The sequence below is a fragment of the Pan paniscus genome, chromosome 21, assembly GCF_029289425.2.
Source record: "Pan paniscus chromosome 21, NHGRI_mPanPan1-v2.0_pri, whole genome shotgun sequence".
Taxonomy (NCBI): Eukaryota; Metazoa; Chordata; class Mammalia; order Primates; family Hominidae; genus Pan; species Pan paniscus.
Window position 1 is genome coordinate 41,560,021 of NC_073270.2, and position 22,807 is coordinate 41,582,827.

At 43.6% G+C, this 22,807-nt stretch overlaps 1 protein-coding gene across 2 annotated transcripts in view; it reads left to right on the top strand.

Moving 5' to 3' along the window:
* Positions 1 to 22,807, top strand: part of PHF20 (PHD finger protein 20) — a 184,213-nt gene that overhangs the window by 55,865 nt on the left and 105,541 nt on the right. For both annotated transcript variants that reach the window (XM_034947499.3, XM_055104817.2), the window contains exon 3: positions 18,583 to 18,754. In XM_034947499.3, coding sequence (XP_034803390.1) covers positions 18,583 to 18,754 — 172 coding nt within the window. The remainder of the gene's footprint in view (positions 1 to 18,582; positions 18,755 to 22,807) is intronic.

Here is a 22,807-nt window from a genome sequence, read left to right on the forward strand (position 1 = left end):
TTTCCAGTTTTGGGTTAATATGAATAAACATTTATATATAGGTTTTTATGAGAATATAAGTTATCATTTCTCTTGGATAAATACCAGCGAGCTGGATTGCTGGGTCATGTAAGTGTATGTTTAACCAAGTGAGAAACCGCCAAACTTTTTCAGAGTCTCTGTACCATTTTGCATTTCCACCAGGAATGTATGATAATTCCAGTTGCTCTGCATTGTTGTCAGCACTTGGTGGGATTCTTTTTTTTCTCTCCTTTTTTTAATTAACTGTTTTAAAAAAATTGAGATATAGTTTACATGTTATAAAATTCATCCTTTTAGGCTGGGTGTGGTGGCTCATGCCTGTAATCCAAGCACTTTGGGAGGCTGAGGTGGGCGGATCACAAGGTCAAGAGATCGAGATCATCCTGGCCAACATGGTGAAACCCTGTCTCTACTAAAAATACAAAAATTAGCTGGGTGTGGTGGCATGTGCCTGTAGTCCCAGCTACTCGGGAGGCTGAGGCAGTAGAATTGCTTGAACCCGGGAGGCAGAGGTTTCAGTGAGCCAAGATCACGCCATTGCACTCCAGCCTGGTGACAGAGTAAGACTCTGTCTCAAAAAAAAAAAAAAAAAAAAAAAAAAAAAATTTGACCATTTCAAAGCATACAATTCAATAATTCAATGGTGTTCAGTGTATTTACAAAGTTGTACAATTGTCACCACTATCTAATTCCAGAATTCTCATTATCCCAAAAAGAAACCTCATACACATTAGCAGTCAGACCCTATTTCCTCTCTGCCCTTCCCAGCCTAGGCAAACACGAATTTACTTTCCCTCTATATATATGCCTGTTCTGGACATTTCATAGATATGGAGTCATACAGTAGGTGACTAGCTGCTTTCACTTAGCATGCTATTTTCAAGATTCATCTATGTTGTACGTTACTGCTTTTTGTGGATGAATAATTCCATTATATGAGTATACCATATTTTGTTTTCCCATTCATCAGTTGTTGGGTATTTACAGTGTTTCTTCTTTTTGGGTATTGTGAGTACACATTTGTGTGGACATATGATTTTACATCATATGGGTATATACCTAAGATGGAATTGTCGGATCATATGGTAATTCTGTTTAACCTTTTGAGGAACTGCTAAATTGCTTTTCATAGTAGCTGCACCATTTTACACTCCCACCAGCAATGGGAATCCTGTTTGTTTTTATTTTGAAGAGATGGGAGTCTTGGTATTGGCCCAGACTGGACTCAAACTCCTGGGCTCAAGTGATTGTCCTGCCTCAGGCCTCCTGGGTAGTTGGGACTGCAGGTGCATACCACTGTGCCCAGCTATTTTTTACATTCAATAAGAAGTAAAATTATCAGCTGAGACTGAGATCAGGACAGGGAGGGCTTAGGTTTGAGGAAAGAAGATAAGGTATGAAATATTTAGGAGTTTGCACTCCCTCCTCAGGCTCCGCTTTACTCAGTAGCTAATGACAGGCCTCAAACTCCTGGCCTCAAGTTATCCTCCTGCCTCGGCCTCCCAAAGCATTGGGGTTACAGGTGTAAGCTACCATGCCTGGCTAAAAACTTTTTTGATATTAATTTTCCTGGCTCCTTAAAGGTATAAGACATTGAATTAAGAAGAGTGCAAAATTGCTACTCTATAATTAGGTTAATTATTTTTAGAGAGAGGGTCTTGCTTTGTTGGCCAGGCTGGAGTACAATGGCTATTTACGAGTGCCGTGAAAGCACACTACAGCCTTCAATTCTTTGGCTCAAGCAGCTCTCTTGCCTCAGCCTCCTGTGTAGTTGGGACTATAGGCATGCACTATAGCACCCAGCTCTTACACTTTTATTTTAAAAATACTTTCTGTTGAGTTTTAATTTATAGTAGAGTGTATAAACCCTAAATGTGTAGCTTGGTGAACTTTTACATATGTATACACTTCTATAGCCACCACCCAAATCAAGATATGGACCATTATGGGCACTCTGGAAGCTTTTTTGTCCCTCTCCTACCCCTAAAGAGAATTACTGTTTAATACCTGTTTGCAGATATGCATTTTATGTATGTATGTATGTGTGTTTGAGACAGTTTCGCTCTTGTCCCCCAGGCTGGATGGCAGTGGCACGTTCTCGGCTTACTGCAACCTCCGCCTCCTGGGTTCAAGTGATCTCCTGCCTCAGCCTCCTGAGTAGCTGGGATTACAGGTGCCCGCCACCACACTCGACTAATTTTTGTATTTTCAGTACAGATGGGGTTTCGCCATGTTGGCCAGGCCGGGCTCGAACTCTTGACCCCAGGTGATCTGCCCGCGTCGGCCTCCCAAAGTGCTGGGATTACAGGTGTGAGCCACTGCACCTGGCCTAGACATGCACTTAAAGTGAGACCCATCAGCATGTTGAGTGTTTTCTCTAGCCACATTTAGCTGTCTGGGTACAGGAATGGAGAATGTGGAGTCTGAAATAACCAGGGTTGGGTGGCAGTTGTGATGAGGAAGAGAGTCGCCAGTAATTTGAGGGCATATGCAAGGAAGTGAAATTAAAGAATGAGAAGATTTCCAGGAAGAGAGTGGCAGGGGGAGAAGCAGAAGGAATAACATCAGCAAAAATATTCAGGGCTTGAAAGAACTTGGTGTGTTCTGAGAATCCAGGGAGGTAACAGGAGTGGTGGGAGATTGAACTGAAGAGTGAAAATTTAAGCAGGAGAGAGACATGTTTTGATCCTTCTCAGTAACAGAAAATTGGCAGTGTTCATTCTGTCATAAGATATTTGCTGAGTGGCTCTGTATCAGGCATTCTGCTGGGTACTGATAGAGGGGGTTTGGGGGTGATCTGTACATACTGACTGTTCAGTTGTTGCTGGTAAGAAATGATTGAGATAGAGAGGAAAGATAAATTTAAGACCTTTCTTATATCACATGTTGATTAATGGAAGTGGTGAAGGGGTAGGGAAAGAGTTAAGGCATTCAAAATAGCAGTTTTTCTGCAGTTTAATAGTCAGCCTTTTGTTTTTTACTAAATATATCTTCCATCCCCATCTCCTCTCCAGCAAAGGCTGGTGATGGCTTAGAATGTTCCTTTTGTGCATAGAAGTATTTTGCTTCTGGTATGTGCCCTGAGCCAGGAATGGAGGCAAGCTCTGATTTTTTTTTGAGACGGAGTTTCGCTCTTGTCACCCAGGCTGGAGTGCAATGGTACGATTTCGGCTCATCGCAACCTCTGCCTCCTGGGTTCAGGTGATTCTCCTGCCTCAGCCTCCCAAGTAGCTGGGATTACAGGCATGCGCCACCACGTCTGGGTAATTTTCTGATTCTTGAAGTAAAATGAGTGCTGTATGTTTGCAGACACACTGTTTATATAGCAAAGAATCTGGAAGCAGTCTGAATGCTTAACCTCTGGGGGAAAGTTAAGTCAAATTCTGGGCTAGCCACGCAGTTAAGTAGACTATTACACGGCTAAGACAAAAGACACCCATGTGGATGTGGTGACTGCAGGAATGTTTACATGTGGAGTCCAGTTAAGAGCAGAAGGCTCATAGCCGGGTGCGGTGGCTCACGCCTGTAATCCCAGCACTTTGGGAGGCTGAGGTGGGTGGATCATGAGGTCAGGAGATCGAGACCATCCTGGCTAACACGGTGAAACCCTGTCACTATTAAAAATACAAAAAATTGGCTGGGTGTGGTGGCGGGCGCCTGTAGTCCAGCTACTTGGGAGGCGGAGGCAGGAGAATGGTGTGAACCCGGGAGGCGGAGCTTGCAGTGAGCCAAGATGACGCCACTGTGCTCCAGCCTGGGCAACAGAGCGAGACTCCATCTCAGAAAAAAAAAAAAAAGCCGAAGGCTCTTCACCAGGTTTAGAGTTAGATGTAGATATCGATCTTGATTGTGCCTCTTCCTAGTCATTCTCTTTGAGGCTCCATTTCCATGAATGTAAAAAGGGGGCAGTAATAATAATGACTCCTTAAGTCTTCATGGCATGATCAAGTGAGATACCTTAGATAAAGATAGTTTACAAACCCTAGAGTAAGCTGCACTCATTAGTTCTATTTATTTATTTATTTATTTATTTCTGAGACAGAGTTTCGCTCTTGTTGCCCAGGCTGGAGTGCAATGGCATGATCTCGGCCCACCACAACCTCCGCCTCCCGGGTTCAAGCAATTCTCCTGCCTCAGCCTCCCGAGTAGCTGGGATTACAGGCATGTGCCACCATGCCCAGGCTAATTTTGTATTTTTAGTAGAGACGGAGTTTCTCCATTTTAGTCAGGCTGGTCTCGAACTCCAGGCTTCAGGTGATCCGCCCGCCTCGGCTTCTCAAAGTGCTGGGATTATAGGCGTGAGCCACTGCGCCCAGCCTCATTAATTACTAATAGCCATGTGGGTGAACACTGATGAGTTGTAGTGGGAATTCAGAAGGAAATTGTCATCCTTTCTGCTTTTTTCTCCCCCGCCCCATGATGTTTCTTTAGTTAGTATTTCTGGTATATAGGGGGGAACAAAACAGATTCCTGCCAAGCACTGTCTGGCTGCTCTAGTTTAAGCACGTGCACGGTATGTAGTATTAGGCAGCTTAATTTTACACAGATGCAGCAAGACTCTGAGCGGCAAGCCTTCCTGGGGCTTAAGGTCATATAGGGCAGGCGTGTCAACACTGTTTCCCTGAATTAGACCTGTACTGTTCTCTGCCTTCTGGCTGTGCACATGGAGTCATGCCAGCAGTGGCAGTGCTTTACTGTCTTACAGCCCTCTCCCTCCCTTGGTGGAGCCCTAGGACATGTTGGCTTATCTTGTAGCTTAGAGCAGTGTTTCTCAAACCTGAAAACATGAGGACTGGCACCTCTAACCTATAAACTATTGATAGACTCCATTTCTAGATACCAAAGCAGTCTAGCAAAATGCAACTTTGTTAGCTACTTAGTGCTGTGTAACATATTTTCTCAAAATTTAGTGGCCTAAAACAATAAACATTTATTATTCTCTAGGTGTCTATGGGCCAGGAATTCAGGAGCGGCGTAATGGGGGGTTGAGGGGGCTTCTGGCCCAGGATCGCATAAAGGCTGCATCCAAGGGGGCTCACTCACAGGGCTGGCAAGTTGGTGCTGGTTCCTGACAGGTGGCCTCAGTTCCTTGTCATGTGAACCTCTCCATAGACATCTAGAATGTTCTCACGATGTAGCACCTGACTTACCCTAGAACAGGGAATCTGAGAGAGTGCAGGGCAGAAGCAGCAGTGCTTTGTGTATATGCTTGTGGTAAAATACATACAACATAAAATTTAGTATTTTAATCATTTTTAGGTGTGCAGTACAGTTCTGTAGCATTAAATACATTCACACTGTTCTGCAACCATTACCAGCATACTTCTCCAAAATATTTTCTTTCTTTCTTTTTTCTTTTTTTCTTGGTGACAGATTCTCACTCTGTTGCCAGGCTGGAGTGCAGTGGTGCGATCTCAGCTCACTGCAGCTTCTGCCTCCCGGTGATTCTCATGCCTCAGCCTCTCGAGTAGCTGGGATTATAGGCTTGTGCCACCACGCCTGGCTAATTTTTGTATTTTTAGTAGAGATGATGTTTCACCATGTTGGCCATGGCTGGTCTGAAACTCCTCACCTTTGGTGATCCACCTGCCTCAGCCTCCCAAAGTGCTGGGATTACAGGCATGAGCCACTGAGCCTGACCTAAAATTTTTCATAGTGAGATAAAATCTCACTATGTTGTTTATGTTGGTCTCAAACTCCTGGCCTTAGCCGTGCGCCATGGCTCATGCCTATAATCCCAGCACTTTGGGAGGCTGAGGCAGGCATATTGCATGAGCCCAGGAGTTTGAGACCAGCCTAGGTAACGTGGTGAAACCCTGTCTCTCCTGGCCTCAAGCAATCTTCCTGCCTTGGCCTCTCAAAGTATTGGGATTATAGGTGTGAGCCACCACGCCCAGCCCAAGATTTTTTCTTTTTCTTTTTTTTTTGAGATGGAGTTTCGCTCTGTCACCTAGGCTGGAGTGCAGTGGTGCGATCTCAGCTCACTGCAATGTCTGCCTCCTGGGTTCAAGCAGTTCTGCTGCCTCAGCCTCCCAAGTAGCTGGGGCTACAGGCGCATGCAGCCATGCCTGGCTAATTTTTTGTATTTTAGTAGAGACGGGGTTTCACGTGTTGCCCAGGCTGGTCTCAAACTCCCGAGTTCAGGCAGTCCACCTGCCTCGGCCTCCCAGAGTGCTGGGATTACAGGTGTGAGCCACCGTGCCCGGCCTGATTTTTTCATCTCTCCAAACTGAAACCCTGTATCTATTAATCAGCAACTGCCCCATCCCTTCTCCCCTTAGCTCCTGGTAACCTCTATTCTGCTTTCATTAATCTGGCTACTCTAGATAACTCAGATGAATGGAATCATGCAGTATTTGTCCTTCAAGTGGCTTATTTCACTTAGCATAAGTCCTCAAGGTTCATCTGTGTTGTAGCATGTATTAGAGTTTTATTCCTTTTTAAGGCTGAATAATATTCCATTGTATGGATATACCACATTTTATCTATTCATGTATTAGACACTTGGGTGGCTTTTTGACTACTGGGTTGTCTTTTGACTGTTGTGAGTAATGCTGTGTGAATTCTGGAGTACAGACATCTGTATGAGTCCTTGTGTTCAGTGTTTTTGGATATATACCCAGAAGTGGAATTGCTGCAGTGCTTTTTTTTCTTTTTCACATCAACTTTATAGTTAGATAATCCATCACTTTATTAATTCAGAAGTTTGCTTTTTTTTTCCCTTCAACTTTTTTTTTTTAAGTTCTGGGGTACATGTGCAAGATTTGCAGGTTTGTTGCATAGGTAAACTTGTACCATGGTAGTTTGCTGCACAGATCATCTCATCACCTAGCTATTAAGCCCAGCATCCATTAGCTCTTCTTCCTGATATTCTCTCTCCCCTGTCCTGCTGCAGTGCTTTTTATAACCCAGCTTTGGAAGTCCCACACCATCACTTTTGCCACATTCTACTTGTTAGAAATGAGGCCATATTCAAGGATAAAACAAAATCTACCTTTTGAAGGAATAAGTGCCAAATCTGCAGACATATAAAGTTGTTCCAGCTACTATTTGGGAGTGATTTTATAATGCCAGGTTAGTTACAAATATACACGCTAAACTTATTTCTTTCTTCCTTCCCTCCCTCTCTTCCTCCCTCCCTCCCTTCCTTCCTTCCCATTTATTTATTTTGGGTCTCACTCTATCACCCAGGGTGGAGTTCAGTAGTGCGATCATGACTCAACACAGCCTCAACCTTCTGCGCTCCAGTGATCCTCTCACCTCAGCCTCTTGAGTAACTGGGACTACAGGCATGCATCACCACATCTGGCTAATTAAAAAAAATTTTTTTTGTCCAGGCAGATGGGGTCTCCCTATGTTTCCCATACTGATCTCAAACTCCTGGGCTCAGGGGATCCTCCTTCAGCCACCCAAAGTGCTGGGATTATAGGCATGAGCCATTGTGCTGGGCTGATTAAATTTTTTTAGAAATAGGGTCTCACTTTCTTGCCCAGGCTGGAGTGCAGTGGTGTTGTGATCATAGCTCACTGCAGCCTCAAACTCTTGGGCTCAAGTGATTCCCCAACTCCAACCTCTTAAGTAGCTAGGACTACAGGCCTGGCTAATTTTTAAAACTTTTTGTAGAGACGGAGTCTTCCTATGCTGCCCAGGCTGGTCTTGAACTCCTGGCCTCCTGCCTTGGCCTCTGAAAGCACTGGGATTACAGGTATGGGCCACTGCGCCCAGCCTCACACGCTAAAATTTTCTAGTAGTTCTTGATTATATGGTGGTCATCTGGTATCTCAACGTTCTTCATGTCATTGCCCACTTGTAACCCATTTGTGGTACCTCAGCTGGGAAGCTCTGGTAAAGAGGGTCCAGATTACAGAAAAGCACAATATAATATTCTTCATCCCTCATGGAGACCTTGTGGACCAGCAGCTCTGTGTTCACCAACACGCAGTGGTCCAGGGACTGCTCTTGGCAAACATTCATTTAGGGCTCAGCAGCCCATCCATAAGATCCTCCTGGCCCCTCAAACGGAGTTGTTGTTTCCTCTATCCCCTTGAATTTCCTTGTCCTCTTTTTTGCCTGCTTTCCTCTGTACTATGCTGATTTACTCCTATTACATCTTCTCTCAGAAACTCTCCCCAGCTTCACTGCCTCTTTGATCAGCTGGAAAATGCCTACTCATCTTTCAGAATGGAGATCAAGTGTCTCCTCTTCCCCAGGGTTGTCTTGGGCCCTCCTCTCACTCGATCCCCTTCCTCTCCCTCTCCCCTTTTGCACCTCTGTATCTTACTCTACCTTAAGGAGTCCTCTGTTGTTGCACCTGGTATACTTTATTACAATTATTTGTACCTATAGACATACTTAGATACTTTTATTCCCCCAGACTATACTGTAGTAAATAAGAGACAGATGCCTCTAGCAGTGCCTGTTGTCTCCTGGGGAAGCAGGCCATAAACACAAACAAATGAAATAATGACAGATTAGGGTAAATGCTATGAAGGAAACATATAGGAAACTGACACAGACTCCAAGGAAATGGGGGCTACTTGAGATAGTGTAGTCAGAGATTCTGAGGCTATAGGAGGATAAGGATGTTGCCTGGGAAGAGTGGGCAGGGGTTGTTGTTTCAGGTAAAGGGAGCATAGTCGGTGTGGGAAGGTGTGTGGTGTGTTTGAGGAATTGAAAGTCTACTGTGTGTTGTAACGTAGGGCCTGTCATCCTCTGCCAGTTGCTGTGATCATGCATCTTAATAGATTTGGTTCTGGCCGGATGTGGTGGCTCACGCCTGTATTCCCAGCACTTTGGGAGGCCAATGCAGGTGGATCACGAGGTCAGGAGTTCGAGACCAGCCTGGCCAACATAGTGAAACCCTGTCTCTACTAAAAATACAAAAAATGTTAGCTGGGCATGGTGGTGGGCACCTGTAGTCCCAGCTACTTGGGAGGTTGAGGCAGGAGAAACACTTGAACCTGGGAGGTGGAGGCTGTAGTGAGCTGAGATCACACCACTGTACTCCAGCCTGGGTGACAGAGTGAGACTCCATCTCAAAAAAAAAAAAAAAAAAGTAGATTTGATTCTGTATTTCTAAACCCTAATATACTTCCTGGCCCAGAGTAGGTACTCAGAAAATGTTTGTGGAATTATGGTTCAATGAATTTTTCTTCTGCTGATTTCTGTTCATTCTCCTTGTCCTTTTCCATTTGACATTGGCTATACTGGTCTTCTGTGGCTTCTTGGTTGGCTTAGTGACCAGTTATCTGACTTGCTTAAATTAAGCTTATTATGGTAACCTTATTTATTATGAATTTTTGCTTATCTGTCCTTTCCAGGTTGAATTTTAGATAAGAATTTTTGATGCTTTTTGGCCTTTGGAAAACAGTTTTGTGACTAATTTTGTCATGGTGACCACCATGTGCATATATCCCCTCCAAATTAAGAGTTCCCATACTGGGGCATGTTTGTCTTCTTGACATCTACAACATGAATATCACTGGTTTATTTTGATGATTCATCTTGGTTTGTTTATATATTTCTATTGCTGTTTTGTGGCTCCAGATCTTTTTAAAAATTACATCTGGTGAACGTTTATTGAATGTGTAATATATGCAGGATACCCTGGGGGAGATTCAGACTCTTGATCTCTGAAGGTTTGATCCAAAGGCTAAGTCTTCTCTGAACCCTTTCCCAACCCTCTAGTTAGAAAAAATGGGACTCTGATGAAAAAGTTTAATGTGGGCTTTAGAATGAAGGGTTAAAAAAAATAAAAAATAGGCCAGGCACAGCGGCTCATGCCTGTAATCCCAGCACTTTGGGAGGCTGAGGCGGGCAGATCACGAAGTCAGGAGTTCAAGACCAGCCTGGCCAACATGGTGAAACCCCGTCTCTACTAAAAATACAAAAATTGGCCAGGCATCGTGGCGCACACCTGTAATCCCAGCTACTCTGGAGGCTGAGGCAGGGGAATTGCTTGAACCCGGGAGACAGAGGTTGCAGTGAGCCGAGATCATGCCACTGTACTCCAGCCTGGGCGACAGAGTGAGACTCTGTCTCAAAAATAAATAAATAAATAAATAAAAAGTGGGGAGGGTTTATTCAAGTGCTTTAGAAGGGGGCAGGGAAGAGCAGCAGAAACCCAGACTGTCCAGCCTGGGCTGGACATGGAGGAGAGATAATGCCTCTCTTCTGTCTAGTCCTGGTTATGGGATATAGGCAGGCTGGTTCATTCTACAGCTATGGTTTTTTTTTTTTTTTTTTTTGAGACGGAGTTTCGCTCTTGTTTCCCAGGCTGGAGTGCAGTGGTGCGATCTCGGCTCACCACAACCTCCACCTCCCAGGTAAAGCGATTCTCCTGCCTCAGCCTCTCGAGTAGCTGGGATTATAGGCATGCGCCAGCACACCCAGCTAATTTTGTGTTTTTAGTAGAGACGGGGTTTCTCCATGTTGGTCAGACTGGTCTCGAACTCCCAACCTTGGGTGATCCGCCCACCTCAACCTCCCAAAGTGCTGGGATTACAGGTGTGAGCCACTGCGCCCAGCCAGCTATGCTTCTTTTTCTCTCCTTTCTTCCTGAGATCCAGAGTGTTTCTGATCTTTTTGCTTGTGGAGAGGAATGGGAAATCCCATGGAGCTTACCAAACTTCTCTTTGGGCTCTTGCCACCCTAGGGGCTCTGATGATTGGTCATCTATTCTGTGTCTCCAGGACCTAGCATTTTGTTTGTCTCATAATACAAACTCAGGAATGTTTGTTGAATAATGAAGTTCATAGGGCATAGTTCCTGCCCTGTAAAGTGCTTAGCAGCCTTGTGTTTATATTAGCCATTTAAAAATCTTGTTTGTGACTTGAGTTTGAAACATTTTTGTTGACTCTTGAACTCTTTCTTCTGAGGAAAACTATTGATTTTTGAACATTTAAGTTGTACCTGATTATCATTTCAAACTCTCTTATCAGTTTAGGAAAAATTGACTCAAGAAGAGGTAGGAGGCCGGGCGTGGTGGCTCATGCCTATAATCCCAGCACTTTGGGAGGCTGAGGCGGGCGGATCATGAGGTCAAGAGGTTGAGACCATCCTGGCCAACATGCTGAAACCCCGTCTCTATTAAAAATATAAAAATTAGCTGGGTGTGGTGGCGGGCGCCTGTAGTCCTAGCTACTCTGGAGGCTGAGGCAGGAGAATCGCTTAAACCTGGGAGTCAGAGGTTGCAGTGAGCTGAGAACACGCCACTGCACTCCAGCCTGGGCGACAGAGCGAGATGCCGTCTCAAAAAAAAAAGAAGAGGTAGGAAACTTGATCAGACTAGTAACCATAGAAGTGATGGGAAAGGTAGATAAAGAACTACCTTCTGAGAAGGCCCTCAGAGTAGGTGGTTTCATAGAAAATGAAATAAAGCATTCTAGTTTGTTGTATGAGATTATCATAGCCTAATACTGAAACTGGGCAGGAAGGGCATAATACAAGGACACTTGGACAGATCTCATTTATAAGAGGTACAATTCTTGTCAATAAAATCCTGGAACACCAAGTAGAGACTTATTAAATGAATGATGCATGAAACCAAATATGATTTATTCTAGCAGAGTAATGATAACTTAAATTTAAGAAATCTATCAAGTTCATTATATTTACAGAATAAAAGAGTCCGGGCACAGTGGCTCACGCCTATAATCCCAGCACTTTGAGAAGCTGAGGTGGGTAGATCACTTGAGGTCAGGAGTTTGAGACCAGCCTGGCCAACATGATGAAACCCGTCCCTACTAAAAATACAAAAAATTAGCCAGGCGTGGTGGCGTGTACCTGTAGTCCCAGCTACTGGGGAGGCTGAGGTGGGAGAATCACTTGAACCCGGGAGGCAGAGGTTGCAGTGAGCCAAGATCACACCACTGCACTCCAGCCTGGGCAACACCATGAGACTTCATCTCAAAAAAACAAATAAAATAAGATAAAATAAAAGAGAAAAGTTTTATAATCTTCTTGACAAAGGCTGAAAATTCTAAAAATTTATTATTACCTGTTTTTTAGATGGGGTCTCACTCTGTCCCCAGAGTAGAGTGCAGTGGCACAATTATAGTTCACTGCAGCTTTGAACTCTTTGGCTCAAGTGATCTTCCTGCCTCAGTCTTCTGAGTAGCTGGGACAACAGGCACACACCACTACTCGTAGCAAATTTTTTTTTTTGACTTTTTTTTTTTTAGAGATGGGGTCTTGCTGTCTTGTTCAGGCTGGTCTCAAACTCCTGGCTTCAAAGTGATACTCTCATCTTGGCCTCCCAAAGTGCTGGGATTATAGACATGAGCCACTATGCCCAGCCAATATTCTTATTTTCCTCTTTTATAACACAAAAGGTATCATAAGATATGCACTATTCTGTAGCTTGTTTTTTAAAAACTTAATGTGTCATGGAAGTCTTTCTGTATCAGTTCATAGAGTGTGTCTTCATTCTTTCTTATGGCTACATAATATGCCATTTTGTGGGTGTGCCATAGCAGCACATAAACATAATATTCATGAAGCTATCGGTTGATATCTTTAAAAAAGTTTTTTAAACTTTTAATTTGCCGGGCGCAGTGGCTCACGCCTGTAATTGCAGCACTTTGGGAGGCCGAGGCGGGCGGATCACGAGGTCAGGAGATCGAGACCATCCTGGCTAACACGGTGAAACCCCATCTCTACTAAAAATACAAAAAATTAGCCGGGCGAGGTGGCAGGTGCCTGTAGTCCCAGCTACTCGGGAGGCTGAGGCGGGAGAATGGCGTGAACCCCCGGCGGGGCAGAGCCTGCAGTGAGCCGAGATCACACCACTACACTCCAGCCTGGGAGACAGGGAGACTCCGTCTCAAAAAAAAAAAAAAAAAAACTTTTAATTTAAAAGTATTTATTTTTTGGCTGGGTGCAGTGGCTCACACCTGTAATCCTAGCACTTTCAGAGGCCAAGGCCAGCGATCACTTGAGCCCAGGAATTTGAGACCAGCCTGAGCAACATGGCAAAACCCCGTTTCTACAAAAAATACCAAAAAAGTATCTTAGCCGAGCATGGTGGCGTGAGCCTGTAGTCCCAGCTACTCAGGAGGCTGAGGTGGATCACCTGAGCCTGGTAGGTTGAGGCTGCAGTGAGTGGAGATTGCACCACTGTACCCCATCCTGGGTGACACAGTAAGACCCTGTCTCAAAAACAAAACAAAAAACAAAAACAAAAACAAAAAAAACACAAAACCCCAAAAAGTACTTATTTTTTACTTATACAATTAATATTTAACTAAATTTTTAAAAAAATTCACACTAAAGCAAAAATCTCTTGGTTATTCCTAATCCCTATCTCCTCCTAAGAGCTAATTTTTGTTATTAGTTTGATTATCTGCCCCTTTCTGGCCAGTATTCCCGTTGGTTGGAAATGTAACTCCCAGCTGCAATGTTAGTTTGGAAACTAGAGTCTCTTAGTTTCACATGGCTCTTAGTTACAAATGGAAGCTAGAAATTCTCTCTTCCTTTTCTGCCTGTACAAATTCCATTCACATCTCTTTTGTTAACTCTGTCTCATCATCTTCAGCCTGCTTTATGGTTGTCCATATATTTAGGTTGAACCAGATAAAATTGCTATTTTGGTAGGTAAAAAGCAGTTGATTATCAGCAATTAAATGTGGTTCAACCTAATAGTTTTAAAGCCTAATCCATTTATGTGTCTAGTTCTCCTCAAGGGCAGGGGCCAGAACACATGTTTGTATAATCCCTTCCAAGACCTAGAATTGGCTGGTCAGATCAAAAGCACTTAATAAATTCCTGTTGACTGATGAAGCTAAGCTGTCGCCAAGGCAGGCAGAGTTGTGATCCACTAAATCTTACCAGGTTGATCTCTAAGATGGTTTTTGCAGCCTCCCTCTTCTCTGAAATGTAATTGGGTCCCCACTGCCGTAAGTGACTTGCATCTTTGTCACACTTTAGGGAAGTGGGGAGGACCACTTAATCTTTGGAAAATTTTGCGCCTTGGCTACTATTGAGCCTCTTGGAGGGGTTTGTTTAGGTCTGCAGAGAGTTGGATATGTGTGCCCAGTAAAGTTTTTTTTGAATGAGGGAGAAGCTTTACATTAGCTGAGGACGTAAAGACCCTTCAGAGTGAGTGGAGTTGCTGGCCTAGGAGTTCACACTTGATTCTATGAATCCTGACTTCTGACCAGTGCATATCCAAAGGAATTTAAGGTTTTCCCTGAGGTTGCCAACTTTTAATTTTGCCAAATAAGGACATTTAAAATAAGTATGTAATTATGTACTTTTAATAGTTAATATGTGCTCATGGTACAGCATTCAAAATGTCCAAAAGGATATACAGCAAATAAAATGAGTCTCATGCTTCCTCTCCAGTTGCTTAAAACTATCCAGTTCCCCTTCCGGGAGGCAAACCGGATTACTTGATCCTCCTTCCCGAGGTAGCCCACGCATTTAAAAACAGGTATGACTGTACTGGCTCTCTCCCTTCCCCCACATAAATGGTAGTGCATTCAAATACTGTTTGACATCTTTGAGTTTACCTCCCACATTTCTTAGAAATCTTTTAAAATCAATACATTAAAAAAATAAAGTAAAATCAATACATAGAGCTGCCTTATTCTTTTTGAAGGCTGTGTCATATTAGGAAGGGTATTAAAAACAGTTGTTATCGTTTTAACTTAGAAGGTATATTTAAATACTAAAAGTTAGAAAGAATGCGATTTCAAGCGGGATGTGGTGGTTCATGCCTGTAATCTCAGCACTTTGGGAGGCTGACGCAGGAGGATACTTGAGCCCAGGTGTTCAAGACCAGCCTGGGCAACATAGTGAGACTCCACCTCTACAAAAAAAAAAAAACCCAGTAAATTAGCTGGGCATGGTGGTATGAGCCTGTAGTCCCAGCTACTCTGGTGGCTGACGTGGGAGGATCACTTGAGGTCAGGAGTTCAAAGCTGTAGTGTGCCATGGTGGTGCCACTGCACTCCAGCCTGGGCAACAGAGCGAGACCCTGTCTCAAAAAAAAAAAAAAAGTGATTTCCGTGTAAAGAAAATTTCCTGCCTTAGTCCAAGGACCCTGTGTGAGAAAGCTGTTGCTAGAGATAGTAAACCATTAAAGAAAGTGGTTTGAAGCCAGGAGCGGTGGCTCACACCTGTAGTACCAGCGCTTTGGGAGGCCGATGGGGGCGGATCACGAGATCAGGAGATCGAGACCATCCTGGCTAACATGGTGAAACCTCGTCTCTACTAAAAATACAAAAAAATTAGCCGGGCGTGGTGGCGGGCGTCTGTGGTCCCAGCTACTTGGGAGGCTGAGGCAGGAGAATGGCATGAACCCAGGAGGCGGAGCTTGCAGTGAGCTGAGATCGTGCCACTGCACTCCATCCTGGGTGACAGAACGAGATTCCATCTCAAAAAAAAAAAAAAAAAAAGAAAGTGGTTTGAATAGGAATGTGTTAGGACAGATTGTGTTATTTTAGAGAGGTTTACTAGCCTCAGGTAGGCTGAATGAATGAGAGGGTAAGAGATATATAATTGTCATATTGATGTCCTTCTCCCCATTTTACAGAGAGGAGTGGATTTAGGGAATCCTCTCTTGTCTCCTACAATTGTACTATTTCATTTGTCAGATCAGACAATTAGCCAGTCTGTTGTCAAGGTATCTTGTATTTATAGCAGCTGTCATTTGGATTGGAGTAGGAAGACTAGTTTCAGGGCTGTTTATGTCTTTTGTTAATATTTTTGAGCAAGTAAGGTATGCATAGTAGCAATTAGGAATTATGGAAAACATACCCTTCCAGTCCTCTATGAGGAATACACACATGAAGTGATGGGGGCCTGAACTTGAGGAGTGAAATTGGAATAGGTTGCTGGAGTCTGAGAATGTTGGAATTTAAAAACTGATAGAATACATGACCTTTGGGAAGAATAAGAGGAGTGGAATTCATTTGCTAAACATTTATTGAGTACCTAGTATGTGCAAAGTACTGCAATAAGTTAATGCCAAGCAAACTGCCTTAGAGGGTGCTAGTGTGGGTTGAAAAGTACACAGTATACAGACACAAGAAAGCAGGCCTGTTCATTTAGGTAGGTAGCATGTGTTTATTAGGACAGCACTGTATAGGTGCTGGATATAAGAAAGGAAGGAAGTGGTACAAACCAGGTTGCAGGGAGAAAATACAGATAGAATGTAAACTTTTTCAGTCTAGAATAGCTATTTGATTAATACAAGTGTTTTCAGAGAAAAACTGCATACAATATTTTTCTTTATTTTTAACCGTTTATTTTTTGGAATGAGCAATACCTTTATATAGTTGAAATAAAAAGGTATTATAAGGTATACTGCAAAAAGTCTCCCTCCTATTTTTGCCCCTTCCCACCTCTTATCCAGATACCTCTCTTGTGTCAGGAATAAATGCTGGAAACAGAAACCAGCCCGAGTATTTTAACCACAAAAGGATTTAACGTGGGGATTGGGTACTTTTAAAGTTGTTGGAAGGGCTGGAAGAGTGGGACTCAAGGAGGCTGCCCTTAGGGTATCATCTTGAAAGGCCCACAATCGTAGCTGTGATCTGGTCAGGAAGTCACTACTGGCACTGCCATCTGCACCACTGCTGCTTGACATGCATGAAACTGATGATTAGACATTAGGCTCTGGCTTATTGCACACCAGCAGCAGCAGCAGCAGCAGCAGCAGCAACAGCAACATCTGGGAGCTTGTGAGAGCTCTTAGGCCCCAGCTTGGCATACTGAATCAGAATCTTCATTTCAACAGGATACCTTGATGATTTACATGTATGCGGAAGCTTGATAGGCCTTGTACTGGACCTGGCCACTAACCCAAGGGTCTTTATGACCTTGGCCACCAATTGTAAGGAAGTCAGGGAAATGTAGTTGTTGATTTTCCTAACTCTCAGTCTAGAAAGAAGGTTGAATGGAGGTTGAAAGAAACCATCTACTGAACTGACCACACTTTTCCACAAGTAACCTTTGTTGTTTCTTGGGCATCCTTCCAGATACTTTATGCATATATAAGCATATGTGAATACATATCATTTTTTCTCCTCTTTAAAAAGTAAGTCAGGTGTGGTAGCTCATGCCTGTAATTCCAGCATTTGGGGAGGCTGAGCCAGGATCTGCTATCCTGGGCAGATAGCTTGAGCCCAGGAGTTTGAGACCAGCCTGGGCAACGTAACAGAACTCCATCTCTACAAAAAATACAAAAATTAGCCCTGTATGGTGGTGTGTGCCTGTAGTCTCAACTACTTGGGAGGCTGAGGCTGGAGGGACACGAGCTGGGGAGAGGGAGGTTGCAGTGAGCCGGGATCACGCCACTGTACTTCGGCCTGGGTGACAGAGTGAGACCCTGTCTCAATCAATCAATCAATCAATCAAAATAAAACGAAACAATAGCTTAGCATATACAGTGTTCTGAATCATCTAACTGTATATCTTAGAAGAGCTTTCCATATCTTGACAGATAAAATCATCTTGTTCTTTTTAATAACCGCGTAGTATAAGGCCGGGCACGGTGGCTCATGCCTGTAATGCTAGCACTTTGGGAGGCTGAGGTGGGCGGATCATGAGGTCAAGAGATCGAGACCATCCTGGCCAACATGGTGAAATCCCGTTTCTACTAAAAATACAAAAATTAGCTGGGCGTGGTGGCACGTACCTGTAGTCCCAGATACTCAGGAAGCTGAGGCAGGAGAATTACTTGAATCAGGGAGGTGGAGGTTGCAGAGAGCTGAGATCGTGCCACTGCCCTCCAGCATAGCGACAGAGCGAGACCCTGTCTCAAAAAAACAAACAAACAACAACAAAAAAAACTGCACAGTATTCCATTATATTGCTTATAAATGCTTAAAATTGAGACTGTCTGATACAGTCTGGGTTGCATGGTCATTCTGATTTATTGGCACATGTAAAATCTAATCTAGTTGTTAAATGTTTTCTTCCTGCCTCTTGTGTGCTCAAGTCTTCTGTGTATGTCATCTTGTTTAATCCACACTACAACCCAGTGTGCTTCTTCCACTTTACATGAGGGAACTCAGGCTCTGAAAGTTTAATTTAATAGTTCATAAACTGGCCGGGCACAGTGGTTCACCCTTGTAATCTCAGCACTCTGGGAGGTTGAGGCGTGCAGATCATCTAAGGTCGGGAGTTCGAGACCAGCCTGGCCAACATGGCGAAACCCCATCTCTACTAAAAATACAAAAATTAGCTGGGCGTGGTGGCGGGCGCTGTAATCCCCGCTACTCGGGAGGCTGAGGCAGGGAGAATTGCTTGAACCCAGGAGGTTGCGGTGAGCCAAGATCACACCACTGCACTCCAACCTGGGTGACAGAGCGAGACTCTGTCTCAAAAATAAAATAAAATAAAATAGTTCATAAACTAAGGAATATGCAGGTTAGGATTTGGACCTCAAGTCTGTTACCCTCCATAATTTGTGATTTGACCCAATTACACAGAGTCTCTAAACGGTAGGCCTGGTAACCTTCTCCTTTGGGAAGAGGTTTGGAAGTGTACTATTATGGATATTTGGATATTTGGGGTGGGTATTAAAGGAATGCCAATTTTTTTTTTCTGACTCAGGTATCCAGCTCACATAGAAGACATTGACTACGAGGAAGGAAAAGTACTCATCCATTTCAAGCGTTGGAACCATCGTTATGATGAGTGGTTCTGCTGGGACAGTCCTTATTTACGCCCTTTAGAGAAAATACAGCTGAGGAAAGAGGGCTTGCATGAAGAGGATGGATCTTCTGTGAGTAACAAATCTGGGAAGTTCTGTAGTATGCAAGGTCAGCCATTGGGCTGTTTGTGTTTCAATCTTTGATGTTAGTAGCAGCTGAAGACCAGTTCTTATTTAGGCCTATAGTTGTAACCCTGAGATCTCTATGACACCTGGGGCTCTTGAAGAATCCCAATTTTGTTTGTTTGTTTTTTGAGACAGAGTGTCGCTGTGTTGCCCAGGCTGGAGTGCAGTGGTGCAGTCTCTGCTCACTGCAGTCTCCACCTCTCGGGTTCAAGCAATTCTCATGCCTCAGCCTCCCTAGTAGCTGGGATTACAGGTGCCCACCCTGGCTAATTTTTGTATTTTTAGTAGAGACGGGGTTTTGCCGTCTTGGCCAGGCTGGTCTCAAACTCCTGACCAATTTTACGGCATTGTATCCTTAACTTCTAGAACACTGCCTGGCACATTGTAGATCTTCTGATCTTTTGTTAAGCTGTCTGGTCTTTTGTTAAGTGATCATTCTGGCCAGGCGTGGTGGCTCACACCTGTAATCCCAGCACTTTGGGAGGCGGAGACAGGCAAATCACAAGATCGGGAGTTTGAGACCAGCCTGGCCAACATGGTGAAACCCCACCTCTACTAAAAATACAAAAAATTAGCTGGATATAGTGGCGGGCCCCTGTAATACCAGCTACTCGGGAGGCTGAGGCAGGAGAATCGCTTGAACCCAGGAGGCGGAGGTTGCAGTGAGCCAAGATGATCATGCCACTCCACTCCAGCCCGGGTGACAGAGTGATATTCCATCTCAAAAAAAAAAAAAAAAAAAAGAAGTGATCATTCCATGTAGAACGTTGTACTAAGTCTCATATGCAAGGTCTTCTTCTTTTGAGACAGGGTCTTGCTCTGTTGCCCAGACTGGAATGCAGTGGTGCAATCATGGCTCACTGCAGCCTCAATCTCCCAGGCTCAAGCGATCTTTCCACTTCAACTTCCCAAGTAGCTGGGACCACGGGCCCACCACACCCGGCTAATTTTTAAATTTTTTTATAGAGACAGTGTCTCGTATTATTGCCCAGGCTGGTCTTGAACTCCGGGCTCAAGAGATCCTTCCGCCTTGGTCTCCCACAGTGCTAGGATTATAGGTGTAAGCTCGTCCTGCAGAGTCTTTTATAAGCCCTTAAAGAACTTGGAATTGATTGGACTGTATTCCATTTTTCTAAATTTTATCTCTATGCCTGGAGCTTTTACTGACTTCAAAATGCAGTATGAAGTATTAGTTTTAAGGTTTTTTTGTTTTGTTTTGTTTTAAGCAGTGAAAGCACAGATTTATTGAAATGAAAGTACACTCCACAGAGTGGGAGTGGGCTCAAGCAAGTAGCTCAAGAGCCGTTTTTTTGGTTTGTTTTTGAGATGGGGTCTTGCTCTGTTGCTCAGGCTGGAGTGCAGTGGCTCGATCTCACCTCACTGCAACCTCCATCTCCTGGGTTCAAGCGATTCCCCTGCCTTATCCTCCTGAGTAGCTGGGACCACAGGTGCGTGCCACCACACCTGGCTAATTTTTTGTATTTTTAGTACAGATGGGGTTTCACTGTGTTAGCCATGATGGTCTCGATTTCCTGACCTTGTGATCCGCCTGCCTCGGCCTCCCAAAGTCCTGGCATTACAGGTGTGAGCCACCGCGCCCAGCCGGTTTTTTTTTTTTTTTTTTTTTTTTGATAATGTTGTCCAGCTTTATTTTTGCTTTCTTGCCAAAGAAGATTTGTCAAGCTCCTCACTCTGTCATTATAAAATTCCCACCCTGAGAATCTCCCATTTTTCTTCACCATCACCACACACACACACACACACACACACACACACACACACACACACACACACTGGCTGAAACAATAAAATATAAAGTTCATCCTAAGAAGAAGATATCAAGTCCGAAGAGGGTTATCAACTTTAGAAAAGAAGCAAAGAAATCATAAAATAATGATATTTTAAGATTACAGATTAAGCCCTAATTTAGAATATTTTTAGAAATTTTATCGTATTAAAACAAGGGTGAAGGCACTATAGACTCTTGTTTTTTAACTAACTTTATTTAAATTAGCTATACCCATTTTAAGTGTATGATTTCGTAAGTTTTGTGTAATAAGCTTAAGTTTAATAAGCATTTAAATTTGTGATATAAAAATCACCCATTTTAAACTGTATAGTTTAATAAGTTTTGCAAATTTATATTGTCAGATAGCCACTGCCATATGATACACAATATTTTCATTATGACAAAAAGAAGCTCTCCCTCAAATTGCTTTTCATTCAGTCTTCACCAGCCAGTCCTGGACCAGTTCTGGACCCTGGCTTGCCACTGATCTATCTATTTTCTGTTTATAGTCCTATTTTTGTTTGGTTTTTCATTTGAAATAAAATCATACTGTATGTAACATTTCGGGTCTGACTTACTTCAATTAGCATACCTTTTGAAGCTTCATTTATGGTGTTTTTTTTTTCTGTTCCTGTAATAAGAGTTTGTTTTATTTTTTAATTTTATTTATTAATTTTTTTATTATACTTTAAGTTCTAGGGTACATGTGCACAATGTGCAGGTTTGTTACATATGTATACGTGTGCCATGTTGGTGTGCTGCACCCATTAACTCGTCTTTTTTTGTTTTTTTTTTTAAAGAGACGTTTTCTTGCTCTGTCGCCCAGTCTGAAGTGCAGTGGTGCAGTCTTGGCTTAATGTAGCCTTGACCTCTTGGGCTCAAGCAATCCTCCTTCCTCAGCCTCCTGAGTACCTGGGACTATAGGCATGTACCACTGTGCCTGACTAATTAAAAAATTTTTTTTGTAGAGACAAGGTCTTATTATACTGCCCAGGCTGGTCTTGAACTCCTGGCCTTAAGGGATCTTTCTGCCAAAGAAGGAAGATCCTTCGTACCTCCCAAAGTCCTGGGATTATAGGCGTGTGCCCTTGTGCCTGGCTAGTTTTAAGGTTTTTAAACAGGCATTGAGACATCTATAATGGTCCTGCTGCTTTTGGATCTGACTCAGCCCTGCCTTCTATTTTTCTTTTTTCTTTTTTTTTTTTTTTTTGAGACAGTCTTACTGTATGGCCGAGGCTGGAGTGCGGTGGCATGATCTTGGCTCACTGCAACCTGTCTTTCGGGTTCAAGTGATTCTCGAGTCTTAGCTTTCTGAGTAGCTTGGACTACAGACGCATCCAACCACACCTGGCTAATGTTTGTATTTTTAGTAGAGGTGGGAGTTCATCATGTTGGCCAGACTCCTGGCCTCAGGTGATCCACCTGCCCCAGCCTCCCAAAGTGCTGGGATTACAGGCACGAGCCACTGTGTCCGGCTTATTTTCTGTTTTAACCCTATTAGGGAACTTGAACTATTGCTGGCCTTTTTTTTCTTTTTCCCAAGTAAGGATTATTCAGTATTGTTCCATTTGACTTTTCAGTGTTCATTCTACAAATTTTTTTTTTTTTTTTTTTGAGACAGAGTCTCACTGTATCACCCAGCCTGGAGTGCAATGGCGCAATCTCGGCTCACTGCAACCTCCACCTCCTGGGTTCAAGTGATTCTCCTGCCTCAGCCTCGTGAGAAGCTGGGATTACAGGTGGCCGCCACCACACAGGCTAATTTTTGTATTTTTAGTAGAGACGGGGTTTCACCATGTTGGCCAGGCTGATCTCAGGTGATCTGCCCACCTTGACCTCCCAGAGTGCTGGGATTACAGGTGTGAGCCACTGCACCTGGCCCATTGTACAAAATTTATCAGTGCAAACTGTGTGCTGGGAAAAGAGTATAAAATATTAAAGGTGAATGGTTGCTTTCCCTGGCAAAAGACCCTTTAGAAGTGTAGATGGCATTAAGTGCTGCTTCCCTGAGTATGAAGTAGCCTCATATCTTCTGACTCCTATACTGGATGTGTATCCTAGTAGTCCTGGCCTCTTAGACTCATTTTCAGAATGTATGCTGGTTAGGGTGGAATTATCATCAGTGCTGTTCTGTGCCTGCCCAGACCTCTTGGGCTTATTGAGGTCTTGTGTCCCAACCCTTTTGTTTTGACTCCTGTCTTAGTCTTTTC